Consider the following 20,141-nt stretch of genomic DNA (forward strand, 5'->3'; position numbering starts at 1 on the left):
TGCAGAGTTGTAATCTTACATGCTTGGTCATGAAGGTGCAAGATGCCATATGACTCAGAAGTTGCAAACAGCAGGCTTCCTTAAATTGTCCTGACCAAATTCGATAAAGTTACATATCTGTCTGTCGTAAGGAAGGCCCACACTGCCAAGTAATCCTAATATGCCCCTTTGAATTGAATTCTCTCTACAAGGACTAACTTGGACTTCTTTAATTTTAGCTGGAGACCCAATTCCCAGAAGAGTGGGTGGAAGTTAGCACTGCTTCGTAAAATTGGCCCTTGAGTAGCCAGATGTCAAGATATAGGAAGACTAAATTGCTTCTTGCTGAAGGTAAGCAGCCACTACCTTTAATATATTCAACAACACCCTGTGGGCTGAAGAGAGGCTGAAGGAAAATACTTAGTATTGAAAATGATCCTGGACAATGGTAAAGTGTGGTCATCTCCCGTGTGCAAGATGTGTCATTATATGGAAATAGGTGTCCTGAAGGGTGAGGGTCAAAAACCAAATTTTTGCCTCTAGAAAAGGGTTTATAGCAGCCTGAGTCACCACCCAGAACTTTTGAGACTTTACAAATATGTTCAGTTGTCTTAGATCTAAGAATGGTCTACACCCTCTGTCCTCCTTTGGCATAAGAAAATACCCTCTTCCCCATCCCTCTTCAGGGATCCTGCTCATGAAGCTATACTATAAGTCAAACTCTTTCCTCCAGTGAGGGAATGGGACTGGTTCTACTGCTCCTAAACAAAGAAGGGAGTGTAATTTTTGACTTATAGTATAGCTTCATGAGCAGGATCCCTGAAGAGGGATGGGGAAGAGGGTATGTAAAGTGAATAGAGTAGCCCAATATTATAACCTCCATGAGCCACATGTCTGTTATAATATGCGTCCTGGTCCATTGGAAATGGGAAAGGCACAGTCCAAAATTGCGAAGTATTGTAGCTTGCAAACTAGAGGTGAGGGAGGAATCAAGCCCTCGACTACCTCATCGAAATTGCTGTTTTGATGGTTAAATGGTACTAGCTAAAGGAGGGTGGGAAGCTCTTTTCCTCTGGAATCTGTCTTTTTCTAGCGGATTTGGCAGTTCTGTGAAAACCAGAGATCTGAGCCAAGCACGATCTCTGGGCAGTTTGAGACATGCTAAATCTCCTCTTGTTTGTAGAAGTATAACCTCAGTGTGGCCCTCCTAAGGGAGTCTCCTAAGCAATAGATACACTTAGACTGGGATAGCCTCCAGACAAGAGAGGCAACATTTTAAACCTGGTGAGCCAGGTATGCCTAGCCAAGCCAAGCCAAATAAACTCCCCAGAAAAAAATGGAGGAGAAAAATGGAGGAGAGGAAAAACTGAAACCTCTCACAGCTATCTAATTAATTTTGTACTAACAACAACTAACACTATCTAGAAACACTAACCTAACTAATACAACTACAAAACATGCTGAAGCACATACAAGGCAGACAGGCTGAAGCAGTAGAGAAGGAACTGAGGTTGGTTTGCCCACAAAGCTTTATATACCCTCAGAGCACTGCATGAGGTTACATAGAGCACACACCCAGGCCAAATGGACACTGCTAATGAAAAATCTGCAATCACGAGCTTGAAAGGTTTGCCCCTGAAGTGGAGCACCCATAGGGACACTACTCAGAGAAGAAATTCCAGCTATTGTCCTAATGCAGCTTGACACAAATCATGAGCAAAAAGTTAATTATCTAGTAAACCATTTATCATTAATCATTTTAATATACTAAAATGTACAATTAATAAGAAGCTGAAAATATTGATGTACATAATTGCTTAAATAAATGTATATAGTCATAGTATACCCTCCTTGGTAGCAAAAGGATGTACCAAATCTACTGTAAATGCTCTATTTAGTTTTAAATCAACGTGTTTTAATATGTATATCAACCAGTTAAAATGCACCTTTCTTTAAAAAATAACTGAAGTCCAAATGGAAAAGTTGATTACAATTGACTTAAATCAAGGCTTTCCAGTTGGTGTTAAATCAATCAACCTGCTACATCAATCCTTGTGCTCTTTTGGATTCTGGAGGTGCAGAGGAATATTTGTATTTCCTTGGTACATGTGCATATGGGCTGGCCACGATCTGGACAACTGATTTACATGTCTTTTGCCCTGAGAAAAAACGGGAATCTTAAGATTTTTGGTCTGGATTTATGAATTGTTTAGGGCATCATAAAGCCCCAATTCAACAGACTGCTTAAGCATTTGCTTAACTATGAGAAAGCGAGCAATTCCATTTATTTTAAAGGGACTACTCAGGTGCTTAAAATTAAGCATCTACTTAATTGCTTTGCTGGACTGGGTCCTTTGTTAGTTCAACTAGGAGTAGTGGAAAGAAATTAAATGTAGCCAATCAAAATGTAGGATGAACATCAGGAAATATTTCCTAATAGTAAGATCTATTAGACTATGGAATAGTCTCCCAAGTATGTGGAGGAAAAAACATCACTTCGGTTATATAAAACTGGACAGGAGAAGGCACCAGAAAATATGCTGTGTGGAGTAACCATTCATTGACAGATGGATTAGATGATCAAATAGGTCAATTCATTCTCTAAATGATATATTTATGGTTTATTATGAAATGACAAGGTCACATTCTGTGTAGAACTCCATTCAAACCAATGAGGTTGTTTGCATGTAACCAAGCAGAATTTGGTATATATAATTACAATGTGGATTCTTAAAAACTCTTCTTGGACCAATAACCTGTTAGGATCCTGATTGAGCTAGAGCAGTCTATTAGGTTAATGTCTAATTTGGGGATCTTTAAAAGAAACACAAATTCAATAGCACATAATGGCTTAACATGTAATAGCCTATTTGGGGATTTCTTAGTTACCAGATTATTAACTCCATGCAATGTAAATTTCATAAATCCACTGGGTGCAAATTGAGTTACAGAAACAACCATAGGGCCTGTTTTTTAACCTCTTCTTTGCTCCTGAAATTATTTGTGAGATCAGTTCTCATTTAGGTATCAATCTGATTATACTCTCATATCACATGGTTAGCCATTGATATGACGTAAACTGGCCTAGTAAATAACTGCAGTAATAAAACTACAACAACAATTAGTTCTCCTGCAAGTTGCAGGCTACAAATTCTTAAAATCCACCCCACAGTGTGATATATGGACACAGTAAAATTTTTATTTAATTCCTTTTATTGCAGGAGCACTTCCTTTTAAAAAAATATCAACCCAAGTACTATAATAATTATTTTTTCCAAAATACAAAAAGCAATTAGTCTACGTTAAGGAATAATTGCATACATAATTTTATTTAAAAATCATTAAGCCATTTCTGAGGAACAGGGGCAGAAAAAGAATCTGAAACCACCATTTTGTAAACATTTCCTTCCAGGGTAGGACTCGACTCATCATGCCAAGCTTTAGCCCAAAGTATGTTTTTATGGTTGAGCTATTAAATTCTTAATATAGGGGTTTACAGTGGAAACACATAGCTTGATGGTATAAATGCTGTTGCTAAGCTATAGCACTGTGTCTCACATCCTGGATTTGGAGGAGGAAGGGAGAATATTGCTTATTTTTTAATATTTTTTGTGGCTGGGAGGTGGATATTCTCAAAAATGAGCTTCCCTTCATATGGCTCTGACTAGAGGTAAGTCAGGGCCTTCATTTTCTCATTGACATAGAGTAAGCCAATGAGAAAATGGTTTTATTTGGTTTTATTTTCTCCATAGTCTTGGCTCTAACATGTGTCAATATAACGTATTTCACTTATAATGTATTTTGAAGTTGTTTTAATTTTTAGACGGCTTTGTATGGTACTCAGTTTTATTTTCATAAGTTAAATGGGTTTACTTTTTGAGAAAGATTTCATGGAAAATTCTGAACATAAAATCTACATCTCCTTATAAAAGGTTACACAGCGATCAATTATACCATGTTAGAAAAAGGTAAAAACTCAATTTCATCTCTGGTGTAACACCAGTGAAAACATTGCATTTACACCAGGGATGAATCTGGCCCAGGCACCGCAACTATTACTGTGGTGCACTCAGTGTCTGCTTGTTGTTACTGGCAAGGGGGTAAGGAGGATACATTTCTCTGGAACAGATTAGTCAATGAAGCAGGCATCAGGTATAAAGATGTCAACTGGTTCAAAAGCTTTGTCTTTTTTCCAGTACAGTGTTTATGTCTAACTTCTTTTGTCTAGCTTACTTTACATGCTTCTGGAATTTTAAAATACATTTTTCTTCCTTTCTGTACTGTGTAAGATCAGGTTTTTTATTCTGCTGTTTCCCTCTTTTCCCCAGTTTGCCCTTGCTTGATGTTTCCTGTTGACACTTGATTTTTTTTTTTTAAACTTAGAATGTGGCTTTCTAGCAGACACAGAGGCCCCAGAATGAATACCCCTACAGAGCCAATTCTATCTTGGACCTCGCACAACACTATTAACTGGCTCATGCTCTAAGAAAGGTGGCTATAGTGGGATTGCCTGAGTCTGAACATAGAACTGGTTGAGGAATCCTTGCCAATGCATTTGTACAAAACTAAACTGCTGTTAATTTCTACTCAGAAGTAAAAATACAACGTTTTAAATCACAAACTTGCAAGGAGTTTTCTCTGAACTTTGTTCAGTTGTTTCACATTGCATTCATCTGTACATTTAAGATTATGGTTGATGGCCACTTTAAAGTAAACATAGTTCATTGCCCTCAGAAACATTTTTGTTCAGTCCACAAATATTCCCTGGAAAAAGGGTTTATCTGCTGAACTGCTGGATTTTTTTTCAGCATGTAATTTTTTTTATCAGTTTGTTTTGATTTTGTTCCCCCCTCTCACTTCCCTCACTCAGTGCTTATAAAAGTAGGGAGCAGAAGTCTCCTTGGAACAAGACAGAATCATAAAAAGTCTTCAAGAATCTCATCATAAGCTAAACAGTACAAATTGCACATTCTTTACGGAAGTATTAGCTTTTAGCGTGTGCCTGGATCCAACTGTAATAGATTATCCCAAAGTGGGAAAGAATGAACCAGATAGTCCAGATAGTTTAGTGGACCAATATGATCTCTGCACTTTCAGGGTACTGAATTCTAAGGCAACTGGAAGCAGCATGTAAAATTATATCAAAGCAAGCAAGCAAGCATCTGTAGGCCTGGAGGCAGGGGCAAAGATAGAAAAAAATGTTATTAGAAAGAAAAAGTAAATAAATATATTCCAAATAAATGAATGAAATCATAGAAAATGAACTGCTTGTTATTCATGGATGAAATCCTGTGTTTATGACAGAAAAGCCTGCAACAATAAAAGCTATACAAGGGGAAACAAGGTGCAAAGTAACTTCTAAACTGTAATTCATGCCCCATGTCCTGCGGTGCCTTAAAACAAATTTGCACTCTGACAGTGGTGTAAAACTGCCCTAAAGACAGTGTAGCTGACCATTAAAGGATTCCCCCTGATTCGCACTTCCAAAATACCCTGTTGGGACAACTGTCAGATGCTGCTACTCTAATTTATGTCTGGGACTAGCTGGCACCTGGACAGACCCAGGACTGAGGGAGCACAAAGGTGGATTCATGCATCTCTTCTTGAACTGCCCTGTACACTTCTTGGCTCCTGCTCAGGAACTGGCCCAATGAGTCAACAGGTCATTTAGTACAAATCTAATAACAATAGCATATTACTATATACATTGGTAAACTATGAAAAGTTGTAGGCTATTCGTACATACTTTGGCTGCCCTGGTTTTGTGTCGTCAGCTACCCCAAAAGTGTCTACTAATGGGTGGCCATTATTAGATATGGCTAACTAATTTTACATTTTTGTAAAAAATAAAAATAAATGTCTTACTAAATGTATCCTTCCACTATAAAAAGTAGTTCATAGGAAAAGGATAAAATAGGAAGAATATACTCACCTTTATTGTTAGCAATTATTTTTAATTTTCTCCGTTTATTCAATTCCATAGACTATTTGGTCTCTTAGGTGCTTAATGTGTCCCCCTAAAATGCAGCTGTCCTTTTAGGAGCAATTTATGACCGAACAGCTACTTTTGTCTCACTTTTATAAAAAAATCCCCCAGCAATTTGGACTCCTAGTTTCTCTTTTAGAATGTCAGTTAAAAGCAGATGAAAAGGCCACAAGCTGCTGCCAAAATGGCATCTTGGTAATTTGTGGGACACGGTACTTTAAACTGCCATTTTTCACCTTCATCGTTCTCTCCCTCAGGATCTATTCTACTGTACTATATTCTATGTTCTTATACTGTGCTTATCACTGTAATATCGGAACAACTTCCAGTTGTCCATCAAGCACATGACTACACACCTCTCGTATGTTGTTTGTTCTCCCATTCTCTTCCTAGAGGGAGAAGCAGGTGGAGCGGACAGTTCTGTTTTAGTAGGGTGCCTGTGTGAGTGTGTGTGTGTGTGTGTGTGTGTGTGTTTAATATAAATAGTTGCGGCTATGTATTAGAAAAGGCAAGGTCAAAGAAACATGCCTTGCACTTGGAGCAGAAAGTGTGGTGTGGTTTGTGAAGCTCCTAAATTCCTGGGAGAGATGACTGCGTCGCTTCACTACCATCCCACAAGATATCTTATTTTTGTTCCTACCAATAAATCTTCTCCCTCAATCACTGAACATAGTGAAATAGGGATTTTTTATTTGTGTTTCTGTGATGATATCCCAGCCAACCAGAATGCAGTTTTGGACAATCAGGCCAACATTTTCAAAAGTGACTAGTGATTTTGGGGTGCCCAACTTGAAACAACTTTACGAGGTCTGATTTTCAGAGGGCAGCTGCTCAAAAATTCCTGAAAATCAGGCTCTTTTAAGGTTGGGAACATCAAAATGGAGGTACTCAAAATTATTAGTTACTTCTAAAATACATGTCTAGCCATAATCTAATAGAATGCCCAACAAATCTGAGCAGAACTACTAGTAGAGGCTTTGCCATAGCTCCTGTTCAATGTGATTTTCTCATTGTAAGCTTAGAGCAATGAAGCTCAGTAAATAAATGTTAGACTAACATAGAAGATAACAAAAGGAAATAGTTAAGGTACCATAATAATTTTAGCCACTCTTTTTTTCAGGTCACTATAATCTACTCAAAGATAACTAATTGTTCAAAGTAAACATTCTACTCCAACCACAAAAGGAATCCATTACACAAACATATAATTCACAGTCATTTTTAGTGGGTTGTAAACAGTTTGGAATGAGCATAAAATGGGACAAAAATCAAAGTGAGCATTTAGAAATGAAAAAGTGTTTGCTACAAAAGGTCAGTCCCTTTGCTTGGCAAACTATGTAGAAAAGCCTGGGAAAATGTTGAACACACAAGCAGTAAGGGAATTTTAAAGCCAACAACCTCCCTGTTTCTTTAAACAGACATCGGAACCTATAACTGGATCCTGTCAAACAAATGACAGCAAAAAACATAACAGCTGCTAAGAAGCAAAGTTGAGAGATAAAGTTTTCTGAGCTAAGAACCTTCTCAGAAGTGGACTAAAGGTCTTTCTTAAATCTTTAGGCAAGGTTATGGATCCCAGGGTGGCTTTTCGGCACTGAGTCAAATATGCAATTTTATGTATCATTCCTGTCACAGCATATTGTGCTCCAAAAATAGAGAGAAAAAACTATGTCTGCAATGTTCACTTCATAATAAAACCTATACCTGTAATCATCAACTGCGGAGTTGATGGTATCATTTTAAAGTCATCTAAATTGATTTGGGCAGAGTAAGCTGGATTTGGAAAGGTAGGGGAAGAATGAATTGTCAAAACCATGTTTCAATAGAGGGATGCCAAGATAAATGAAATCAAATTTCTCTGGAAGACTAGCCCCATTCCTTCACAAACCTAAAATATACTATTTGCACAACAACATGTTTAGGGTAGTAAAGTATTCAATGTGTTAGTTTATTGTGACACAGGAAAATTATCATCCCTGGAAAAGATTTTAATATCAGATCACTTTCACATGATAAATGCTATGAAAAGGTACTGGTTGGCATTTTGTTTAGGTACTACAGAGTGATGTTTCTAATTTTTTAAAATGAGTTTTACTTAAAAACAGCCAGTGGAACTTTAAAGGATCCATGAATAACAAAATAAACAAATGATTCAAGAAATTACTGGAAATAATACCTGGCATAGAGACACAAAAACTTGAGATGAGAGTCCCTCCCTTGGCAAGACTGCACAGTCTGTGAATTACTGTATATGCTGAGGGTTAGATTGTCAAAAGCTTCCTTCCCTCCAATGCTTGGCCCTGCTCAGATTGTGTCTCCAGCTACTCACCCAATATTCCCTGATGGAAACAAGCAGAAATGGGTGAGGAGCTCTGGCCTCATCCTAGTTAATCTGTAACTAAGTAAACTGCTCCATGAAGAGAGGCAAAGGAACATAGTTAGATGTCTTCAAGTCACCAGGGCCTGATGAAATATATCCTAAAATACTCAAGGAGCTGGCTTAGGAGATATCTGAGTGATTATCTTCGAAAAGTCATGGAAAAGGGAGCGATTCCAGAGGACTGGAAGAGCGCAAATATAGTGCCAATCTATAAAAAGGGAGATAAAGAGAACCTGGGGAATTAAAAACCAGTCAGCTTAACTTCAGTATTTGGAAAGATAATGGAGCAAATAATTAAGCAATCAATTTGCAAACACCTAGAAGACAATAAAGTAATAAGTAACAGTCAACATGGATTTGTCAGGAACAAATAATGTCAAACCAATCTAATAGCTTTCTTTGACAGGGTAACAAACCTTGTGAATGGAGAGAGCAGTAGATGTGGTATATCTTGACTTTAGTAAGGCTTTTGATACCATCTTGCATGACCTGCTCATAAACAAACTAGGGAAATACAACCTAGATGGAGCTACTATAAGGTTGTTGCATTACTGTTTCCAGAGAGTAGTTTCCAGAGAACTCTTTCCAGAGAGTAGTTATCAGTTGTTCACAATCAAGCTGGAAGGGCATATTGAGAGGAGTCCCGCAGAGATCAGTTCTGGGTCTGGTTCTGTTCAATATCTTCATACACGATTTAAATAATGGCAAAGAGAGTACACTTATAAAGTTTATGGTTGATACAAAGATAGGAGGGGGTGCTAGTGCTTTGGAGGATAGGATTAAAATTCAAAATTATCTGAACAAATTAGAGAAATGGTCTGAAGTAAATAGGATGAAATTCAATAAGAACAAATGCAAAGTACTCCACTTAGGAAGGAACAATCAGTTACACATATACAAAATGGGAAATAACTGCCCAGGAAGGAGTAGCGGAAAGGGATCTAGGGGTCATAATGGATCACAAGCTAAATGTGAGTCAACTGTGTAACACTAATGAAAGAAAAGCAACCATTCTCAGGAGTGTTGTAAGAAAGAGACGAAAAGTAATTATTTCTCTCATCTCTCCACTGATTAGGCCTCAGTGAGAGTATCGTGTCAAGTTCTGGGTGCCACATTTCAGGAAAGATGTGGACAAATTGGAGAAAGTCCAGAGAAGAGCAACAAAAATTATTAAAGGTCTAGAAAAAACGACCTATGAGGGAAGATTGAAAAAACTGGGTTTGTTTAGTCTGGAGAAGAGAAGACTGAGATAACAGTTTTCAAGTGCATAAAAGGTTGTTACAAGGAGGAGGTAGAAAATTGTTCTCCTTAACCCCTGAAGATAGAGCAAGAAGCAATGGGCTAAACTGCAGCAAGGGTGGTTTAGGTTGGACATTAGGAAAAACTTCCTAGCTGTCAGGGTAGTTAAGCACTGGAATAAATTGTCTAGGCAGGTTGTGAAATCTCCATCACTGGCAATTTTTAAGAGCAGGTTAGACAAACATCTTTCAGGGATGGTCTAGATAATACTTGTCTTGCCATGAGTGCAGGGGATGGAGTAGATGACTTCTCGAGGTCCCTTCCAATCCTAAGATTTTATGATTCTATGATTCTTCCCACTCGGAGAGAAAGTGGGAGCAAGAGAAGAATTGTGACTCTGTCACTCACAATTTTTCCCTCAGTGCAGCTCAGGGATACACCAACCTTACTCAAGGCAGAATGTTCAGTTACCATCTAGCCTTAAGGAAATAATAGAAGCTTTCTGTGTAGGGACTATTCTACTGGACACCAAGAGTCCACTCTTTCTCCCAGTTAAACTGGTAGCAAAGGTCCTATTGACTGAAAAGGATCAGGGTTGGGCTCCTCATATTTTTAGGGACAGCATTTCACCAAATATTGAAGAAGGAACAAGGATAGGAAAAAAATAATGAAGGAAGGAAAATGGATAGGAAAAAAATAAAGAGCATACACCTGAAAACTTTAAGTCAGTGGACCACTCATGTAGGGTTTGCAGAACTGGGCCTAATATTTTATTTTAATATTTATGATAAACTATCTTGACAGCCCTGAAATATGGCTCATGAAGTGAGACACTCTGCACCCAGTTCCATTTCCACAGTCAGAAATAGTAAATGAGAGATTACAAAGTTGGAGTTCACAACTGTATAAACTAATGCTTGTGGACTAGTTAGTGCTATATTATCATCTGAGAAGAGAAGTTTACTGGACAGAAAGAACTCCTGTCCTTTCCATATATATTAAAAGGCTGGCTAAGAGGCAAACAACATCTAGCAGAGTGAGCAGACCAGTTTCTGATCTCTGTTACATCAGTCTGATTCCAGAGTAATTCCATTGATTGAATGGAGGTATTCTGGATACACTTAGTGTAACTAAGATAAAAAAACTGGCCAATAGCAAGTTACCTACCCTACCATGTCAGTGTATTGGAAAATCCTCTTGTGGTTTGACAGTATAATATGAAACCATAAAGATAAGGAAACATACTAGATGGTATGTTTTACTTAGCTCACTATTAGACTTGCTTTCCTATGTGTGGGCACAATATGCTAAAATTGAAAAATGTAAACAACATTTTATTGGGTACAGTGTATGACATATAAGCACCTTCATAACATAATGGTTATGTCTTGTTAACAGCACAGTTGTCCAGCAAAGCATGAATGTCTTGTTCTTTCTGGTTCAAATAGGCAACATATAGGGCTGTCACGTATCAGAGGCGTAGCCATGTTAGTCTGGATCTGTAAAAGCAGCAGAGAGTCCTGTGGCATTTTATAGACTAACAGACGCATTGGAGCATGAGCTTTCATGGGTGCATGCATCCGACGAAGTGAGTATTCACCCACGAAAGCTCATGCTCCAAACTAGGGCTGGACTCAGAAGATCTGTTTTTTGGATTTATATTTTTTTAAATGAAGTATATAAGCAACATTTCTTGATACAGTACAGTATATAGATTATATACTTTCTAAAAAGAAAAAGTAACTATGAGGGAAAAAAATCTTTTCCAAAACAGCGAATGTGCCAGCTGTTCTGAGTATTTAGGCCATCTTACTAAGACTATGAAAGTAAACATAAAGTTTTCATTAAATGTGCCTTTCCCATAATTGGTACATAAGTATTTCCCATGACTCTGCAGTTGAGTGTCTTGGCTGGAGGCATATCTGGCCATTAGGAGGAGGGCTTTAGATCTGTTGAGTCTCAGCCATGCCGGGAGACTTGGCACCTCCACATACTGCTTCCTAATACCAACCCCAGTATAAAATGTCATCAGAAGCTTGCATAAATATTGGACTTAGCTTCACATAAATTACTGCTGTTCTGAGATAGTTTATGCCAGAACTTAGTAAAAACAACACTTAGAGTAAATAGAATACGAGTAAATGCGAGGGTCTTAATCCAAGAAAATGATAATAGAAAAATGTATATCAAGTACAAACTCGTAAATATAGCACAATGAAATTTTATCTCATACCACTGAGATTAGTTTTTATTTACATACTGTACTAACTAAAATGATATACTAGTTTAAATTTCCAGCAATTATGAAAAAAGCACATGAACCAAAGCACAATAATGCAGTGCTTTAAAGGATCAATTACTCTGTAGAAACAGTGACACACATTTTCCTATTAATCCTTATGAATTCATTTGATATCCATACAGATATCTTACATACTTTGGCTTTTTCTATTATAATTTAGCATTAACAATGGACACTAGGATAGTGAGAACCTGAAACACACAAATGATTGACAACAGCTTTCTTTTTTCCTTTTAACTTTTAGCTCTTTTTATTTTGTTTGCACAAGAGTGGGGGCTCATTTTGGGGACTATTTACATGCATACACCTGCACACGGTTGCAATAAATGGGATACAGGACCAGGTGTCTGGTATAATAAGATATAGGACAGACACCTGTAGTCATATGTAAAATATATCTATTTTAATTATTATTTATTCGTTAAGAGCCAGTATCATGACTAATGGTATAAGTCTTTGGGTAGGATTCTATCCCCAGCTGCAGCACAAAAAGGGGTTGTAAAGGGGCTACTGGGGTTCTAGGTAAACTCAAGTGCAGAAATGTGGAGCCAGTGTAAGCAGTCCTATGTCACTCTTCAATCAAGGTTTAGAGGTAAGGGAGGGATGGTCAGTGTTGGAGAGTTCATGGCTAGAGGGCTTTGCACTCTGGCTATTTTAGGCTGAAGAATAGCCCATAGGCAACCTAGGTAAGGATGCCATAAGTTATAGATGCTCTGGGAGGCTTGTATTGGGGGCTGTACTACCCCTTCCCTCATCCCCCCTGCACCTGTAGCCTGGATTTTGGGAGGTGCACAGGTTTATAAAGGCACTTTTGGCTTCCCTCCTCCTGGATTACTCCCAGGCTACTCAAAACATCTGCAAATATTAGGTGCACCTTTCAATGAACCTGAGCTGAGACTGGAACATGAAACTAGGCAAGTTGTACAAAGTTTGGGGTTTTCATAATGCTAATTTTAAAAAATAAAATTGATTTTCTCTCTAATCTCCATTTTTCCCATTTGCAACCTCCTTCTCTTTTTCTCTCCTCCTCCTCCTCCTCACCCTGTAAAACCTTCTCACTCCTCCTCTCTATATTTCTCTCTCTGTCCTATCCCATTGGAATTTTGTGCTCCTTTCTTCCTAAAACCACTGCTACTATCTCCCCATAAACAATACCTCTGCTCTGTTATTCTGGCACTTCCTGTCTACCTACCCCTCTAGGAATAACAGTATTTCCAGTGCACTCTTTTCTACATAATTAAGTCATGAATTTCCAGTAGTTTGAATCTCTTGGCCAATTTCATTGCACCCTTCACATCAACCCAGCTAACAATCATTAAATTAAAATTGCTTTCTCCTTTGTGATTAACTGTCTAAAGATCTTTTTATTTTCCACTGGTTCTCTTTTTTATTCAGATTCTAGACAACAACAGCACTGGGTTGTCCCATCTTTATTTTGAAAACTATCTTTTGCAAGATATACTTTTCCCATGACCCCTGGAACAAGTTGTAAACTTGTAAGAAATGATGATTAAGCCTCACATTTTTATACAATACATTTTTAGGATTCTGTATCTACTTCCAATGAAAATGACCTTCAATGAGAGAAGAAAGATCAAATGTCGTAATTATATTTTATTTTGCTGTGATTATTTATGATTAAACAAAAAATCTTAAAATACAAATGAAAGTGCATCATAACCTTGGGACAGTACTATAGCTATGAATAACATCAGTAAAAACAAGCACCCAAATTCAGAAGAGGAACTAAATGTAAAAGAGACTCTAAAACTACTTACAAGTTAGATTAGCATTTGTTTTGGTTAGGTAACACTGGGGACTTACCAAAAAATGTAATGGCATAACAACCACAAGGGATCTTAGTATGAATGTTATGAGAGTTCTAGCACTGTAATTACTGACATTTTATAAATGTTTTAGCATTGGCTTGCACACAAAAAGTTTGCAACTGAATCAAGAATATGTCAAACAGACAATATAGAGACAATAATTAGCATTAATTTGTTTTATTAATATCTCTATTGTAAAAAAACAAAAAGAAAGAAAGAATCTGTAATAGTGGAGTGAATCACTAAAGTATAATTTGGACTGCATGGCTTCTCTGGCAAGACAAGTGGAGTTCTTAAGTTAGAGCATCAGTTGTAAATATGGCTGCGGAAATGAAAAATAGTGTTGATGATATTAAGTTACCCACCTCTTTTTTCAACAGCTTCTATACACCGTTTTACAAATAAAGGGACCGTGGAATTTTCGTGCTCACACACTAAGTGCAAATAGGAGCCAAAAACTTGATCTAAACAGAGTAAAGAAGATAAATATATTAAAACATGATAAACAATAACTAATAAATAAATGATGATCATAATGGTCTCTTCGCTTCAAAGGCTTGTGCATTAACCAACTACTCCTTTGTGGTTGTTAGACAGATAAAAGAAGTACCAAAGCCTTCCTGACTCCTGCCAGTTTTTATTTTATGCCCTAGTCAGGATACAATTGCTCTTATAAACATAATTTGCTGAAAATTAGGGAAAGAATCAAGCCACAAAATTGTGATTTGTATTTTGAACTGTCTAATGTTAAGGTGTGGGATTTTGGTTCAGTGCAGCATTATGATAAGAGCCATTTCTGAAATCCAGATCTCTGTCTGGTTCAAATTTGAAACATCCAAAAGTAAATCATGATGTCCCTGATCCTGAAAGCTCACACATGAGTAGACCCCTCTACACACATGGAGCCCCATTGCTCATAATGGAGCTCCATGTTGGGTTTGAGTGACATACTAGCTTGTAGAATCAATGCCTAATCCCATCTCTACTGTACGTACTGGTCATAAAATTATCCAGCCTTTTAAAAAGTCCAACCACAGTATTTGATTGCATCATTTCCTGCAGCAGTGAATTCTACAAGTTGAGTATATAGGTGATTGCTCTGAAAAACTTTTCAGTTGCCGGAGATAACCAAATACTTCAATATTTACAGTGCACCCTAAGTATGTCCTATGTGAAGTTCAGAAAAGTTTAAGAACCACAATACTAATGTTAAGTAATTCTAGCAGCAACATCTGAAAGCTTTTAAGGGCACTAACTTTACACTAAACAAAGTTATATTTTCTTCTTATATTTAGCTTTCTTGTTTGTTGTCCTTGTAAAGAAACTATTTTGATAGTTTATCTTGTCTAGTGTATCTGGAGGATTTAGGAATACACTGTTAGTAGTTATGGCTTTGACTCCCAGTGTCAATTGCACCTCTGTTCCTCTTAGTATTCTTTTTTGTGTGGAAGGCAGTTGACGAAAACCCATTTTCTGTACTTTTGTATTTAAAAAAGATGTACTTTTGATGAGAATAGCAAATAGGCTTCAGTGACTGAACTTGTAAATCATGTTGTTTACATACTGAATTAGAGTTTAACTAGGTAATGCTGCTTTTTAGTTTTTATGCTTTTAAACTTTTGACCGACATAGGATGTTCATCTCGAAACACAGCACAACCAGGTTAAATATCTCAGATTACAAATTAGCTTTATCCACCTCATCTCCACTCTATATTTTTTGACAAAGTATGAAAAGAGCACTCAGTAATGGGAATTTTGTCATCTAGAATCAAAATGAATCAAACAGATGAGGAAAATCACTCAATAAAAGCAGTTTAATGTTCAAACAATCTAACTGCACTATCATTATTTACCCAAAGAGACAGTCTCCACATACCTTTTCAACAGTGTACTACACTTTGAAAATTAGTACAAAGGACTTTGATAAAACTTCTGTACATGAGATTTTTTAAAAACAATTTGAAATTTAAGAGAGCATGTATAACACACCATATTAACTCCCAGAACACCAAGGATGAGTATAGTCATCCTTAACCTTCTGTACAGCAGTACTAAAGACAAACAAATTCATCTATGGTACCTCAGCTCCTTCCACTCCCACAGAACAGGAGCATTGTCTAGCTCCTCCAAAACTATATCCACACTCGCCCAAAATTCAGTTGCACCCCTCTCATAAAGAAGTCCACAACTTGTCCTGCCCTTCTTCAAAGCAGGCCAAAAGCTTCATGTTTGTCATTTGCCTTCAGGGGTGCTGTAACAATTTTTATAGTGGGGGTGCTGAAAGCCATTGAACCAAGCTGTAAACTCTGTATATCATGGAAACCATTTCAAGTCAGGAGGTGCAGTAGCACCCCCAGTGCCCCTAGTTTCAACACACATGTTTGCCTTAGAGGGTCACCAGCTCTTGCCTCCTTGTTGTTCAACTCTCACCCTTGCAATACAATTGTCTTTTCTCTGCTTATGGTCATCAGCCTGAGGAACAAGTTGGGAAAGGGGAGCAGGGAAGCAAAGCAAGACACGCTGGGAGTGCAGGTCTGGGCAGGAAAATGGTCCCCAGCACTGAAGAGTCAGAACCAAAAGTTGTTTCTGCCAAGAATTCCACTCTGCCATGTCTTCAAATAGCCACAAAGCCTCCATTCTCCCTGGGTCAGTGCTTTTAAAAATCCCTGGCAAATAGACAGATCCTGGTGATGTACACATGTTATTATGTATGTATTTTTTAACTACTAATTTCAATTTTTTCAAATAGGAGTGCTTAAATTAAAAAAACAGTCCCAGACCTTTTCCTGTAAAAAGGGAACTTTTATATCTGAGTAATTTTTAGACTTAGATTGTAAACTCAAGCACAGGCCTCATTTTTTATAAAGCATATTTTTGCACTAGATAATTATTAATAAAAATCATTATAATTTTTTCCTGTGTGTCTGTGTATCTGTGTCTTTATTCTCAGAACAGTTTTAGGACGAATTGTGTGTTTGGAAAATGTACTGAGAGTTATATAAATAGAATGGATAGAATTTATTTTCATTTTTTAATAATTTTGACAGATAATATATGTTTATTTCTATTTTTTAAATAATTTTATCTATTTAAATTTTGAAAGTTGCAGGAAATTATGGGAGGGTTAGACCATTATATAATGACAGTAGACACTTAGATTCAAAGAGTTAAAGCTTTATAAACTGTTAAAACATAAAAATCAACATCACATGTCAAAATATATGAAGTAAATATCCTTGAATCAACATACCATACCTGATTTTACCATTAATTCACTAGTCCACATGTAACAAGCCAATTCAAAAGCCTACATCACTGGATTTTAACTGTGATAAGTTCTCAAGCAGCTTTTCTCTTACTTTTCCTATCTGTAAATGTCTATTATTGATGGAAATATTTTTCATTCATTTGTGTGTGCATCGTGACATTGCTGATAAAAATGTAATCCTTCCAAGACAATATATAAACCCTCTCAGATACACAGATCTTCAAAGGTATTTAGGTGCCTAACTCCAGGAGTCTGAAGCCATAGTTACTAAGAACTAGATTTTCAAAGTGTGCATTTTAAATAGGGAGTTTGGACCAATGATGTACAATATTTTACCCCAAAGAAATAGAACTGGAAATAAGAACTAAGCAGTGACCACCTGTTTCTCCAAATTATTGCAGCCTGCTGAATCTGCTTGCCATATGATATAGGGAAAGGAGTTCTGGATTTCCTGAGTCAAACTATGAAGGAAGGTCCATTTCAACTCATCCAAATATATGTATTCTGCAGTCTTATACTGTATTTTTTTATGACCCCAAAGTCCATTAAGTTAGTCAAATTTCTGGGTACACAAGGAATGCAGGGTTGTGGTCACAGAAATAAATGCTAGAAGGTTGAGTGCATGTGAGGCAATTACATATAAGTTAGTGATCTGTTACATGTTTTGGGGTTATGTTTGTGACAAAGAATGGACAGGTCAAGTTTTCTTCATGAAACATTTATAGTTTCCACCAGTGGCAATTATGTATACAGAGATTTATGATTAAAATGTTCTAGTACTTCCTCCTTTGACATCTTAATTGTTTTAAAATTTCAGTGAAGACCTGTCAAATTCTTCGCATGACATGGACTGTTCTCTGATGCTAATTACATTAAAAAGATGTAAAACTGTCTCTCATTTGAGGGGCTAGGGTGTTTTAAAATGATGGGTCAGAAGTGACGGGGCAATGGACTGCATTGTCTATAGGTAGTCAACATATCAATGACTAAGGAATAATTAATGCTTTACAGTTCAGCAAGTTACCGTTACTGCTATAAGTACATCATGTCTGGCATCCAGGAATCTCAAGTTACATTTACAATTTCCAATAATGGGAAGCCAAGTGTTATACTTTGAAAAAAAACCACATTGGTTTAGTGAATGGTGGTTTGAGCAAGGAACAGAGAAGTCAGAATTCCAGAGGTGAAATCCTAGCTCCATTGATATCGATGTCAGAACTCCTATAGATTTCAGTGCGGCCAGGATTTCATCCTTGGATTTTATTCTTGAACTGCAGACTGCTTAACCTCAGTTTATCTACCTGTAAAAATGAATATAGCACTATTTACTTATCTTATACTTAATGTTTTGAAAGACACTTTGTCATCTTTCTTAGATAACAGGTGCTAAGTATTATTATTGTCTTCAACTGAAGAACCATATAGGCAAATGGGGCAACATGAGGCTAGTTGTCACAGCACTGTTATAGTTGCTAAGCAATGAAAAAGGCTACAGTAAACATTTAAACCAATATACTTCCTTCTAAAAAGTATTATTTTAGAAAAGCAAGATTATTTAGTGACTGAATATGCAGCTGGAGGCCAAGAACTCCTAAGGTCAAAACCAAGTTCTGCTCCTGACACTGTAGGACTTTGATCCAAGTCACTTAATTTCTCTGAGTTTCCGTTTCCTTGTCTATAAGATGGAGATACTAACACTTACATCACAATATGTACATTCTTATAACTCATATGCTTGTACAATATATTTATGCATGTACAATATTTTGAAAACAAGCATTTATACAAGTGCTAAGAATTAATTTTTGTAGGCAACAATTTGATATTTCTTTTCTTTTAACTCACTTATTGAAAAAATAAATTATTGCTCTTAAAAATTTCTTCTTTAATATCTATTAATATTTTAAATCACTGGAACGGAAGAAACTAACTAGAACATCTTTTCAAATAATGAAAACAATAACAGTTCCCAATAGATAACGGAAGCAAAAGAGGGTTTTGTTTGATTTATCTATATTAGGGCACTTCAGAACTCCACTTTTTATGACTTGAAAAAAAAAGATGTACACAACACTTCTAACCTCTTGTTATGACAGTTTATGTTTCCTAGCCAGCTTATTTAACTCCAATGCCTGGGAAACAGACACAATTACCACCTTATGGAATGCTACTTAAATTTAAATGCTCCCCTCTGAATAGAAACCTACTTCATCTTCTCAAAGTTTATTCCAGCTTCTCAGGAATTATTCCTTCTATAAGCGCCTAAAATTCTCTTCTTCATCATTTATAATTTTTAACTAATGATTATTCAGAAGTATGCTTTATTGTAACAAAGGAAATTCTGTGGACTCTGTTCACAAGAACTTGAACAAAGAAGCTGCATACTATGCCTGTATATAGCTTTAATCACTCACTCTTTCAGCTGTTATCAATTTAAAACCAATGAAACTCCCACACTGAGTCCATTTGAGCAGTCAATTTTAATATTTTGGGCATCTGTAGTTATTCTGAATTGGCTGCAAAAGCAGAACTAACAAGTTAAGCTCTAACCATAAGTCTACATCAGGCTGGTAAACCATGCATCAAACACAGACAGTTAGTCAATACTATAGAATGAAAAACCAACAAGCATTTTTAAAAAGAGCAATATATTCATAATATGTTTGGCATCCTGGTTTGCATTACACATTCTTGATATCTATGCATTAAACTTTCTATTCAAGATGGTGGTATCTGTGACAGCGTTGCATGCTGATACAAAATGAGACACCAAAAGGGGATGGCATGGATACTAACAAAACTGTAAGATATAAAATGATAACTACAGCTGCTGTTAATTGCTCTCTGCTATTAATTGCTCACTACCAGAAGCCTGACAGACATACTCTTCACATGCAGCTTGTGCAGCCCAAAGTCTGAGTTATTGACTTTAAGCTGCAGAAACCCAGAAAATGGGAGACAATACAGCTGTAAAATGAACATTTAGAACAAGATCACAGAAGTCACAGCCGCATTCAGAATGTTACTGCTTAATTATTTTTGGTGTGTATGTATGCAAGATCTCACAGAACTCTTACAGTGTCAATTTCTTAGATGTTTTTATTAAAATAAAAGCACAAGTACACCAGTGGAAAAAATATTAGTGCCATTGGAAAA

The 20,141-nt window shown here is 36.8% G+C and overlaps 1 protein-coding gene across 5 annotated transcripts in view; it reads right to left on the reverse strand.

Moving 5' to 3' along the window:
• Positions 1-20,141, reverse strand: part of ARHGAP15 (Rho GTPase activating protein 15) — a 457,670-nt gene that overhangs the window by 154,662 nt on the left and 282,867 nt on the right. For all 5 annotated transcript variants that reach the window (XM_050969300.1, XM_050969301.1, XM_050969297.1 and 2 more), the window contains one exon: positions 14,081-14,179. In XM_050969300.1, the coding sequence (XP_050825257.1) occupies positions 14,081-14,179 (99 nt within the window). The remainder of the gene's footprint in view (positions 1-14,080; positions 14,180-20,141) is intronic.

The sequence above is a fragment of the Gopherus flavomarginatus genome, chromosome 10, assembly GCF_025201925.1.
Source record: "Gopherus flavomarginatus isolate rGopFla2 chromosome 10, rGopFla2.mat.asm, whole genome shotgun sequence".
NCBI classification, from domain to species: domain Eukaryota; kingdom Metazoa; phylum Chordata; order Testudines; family Testudinidae; genus Gopherus; species Gopherus flavomarginatus.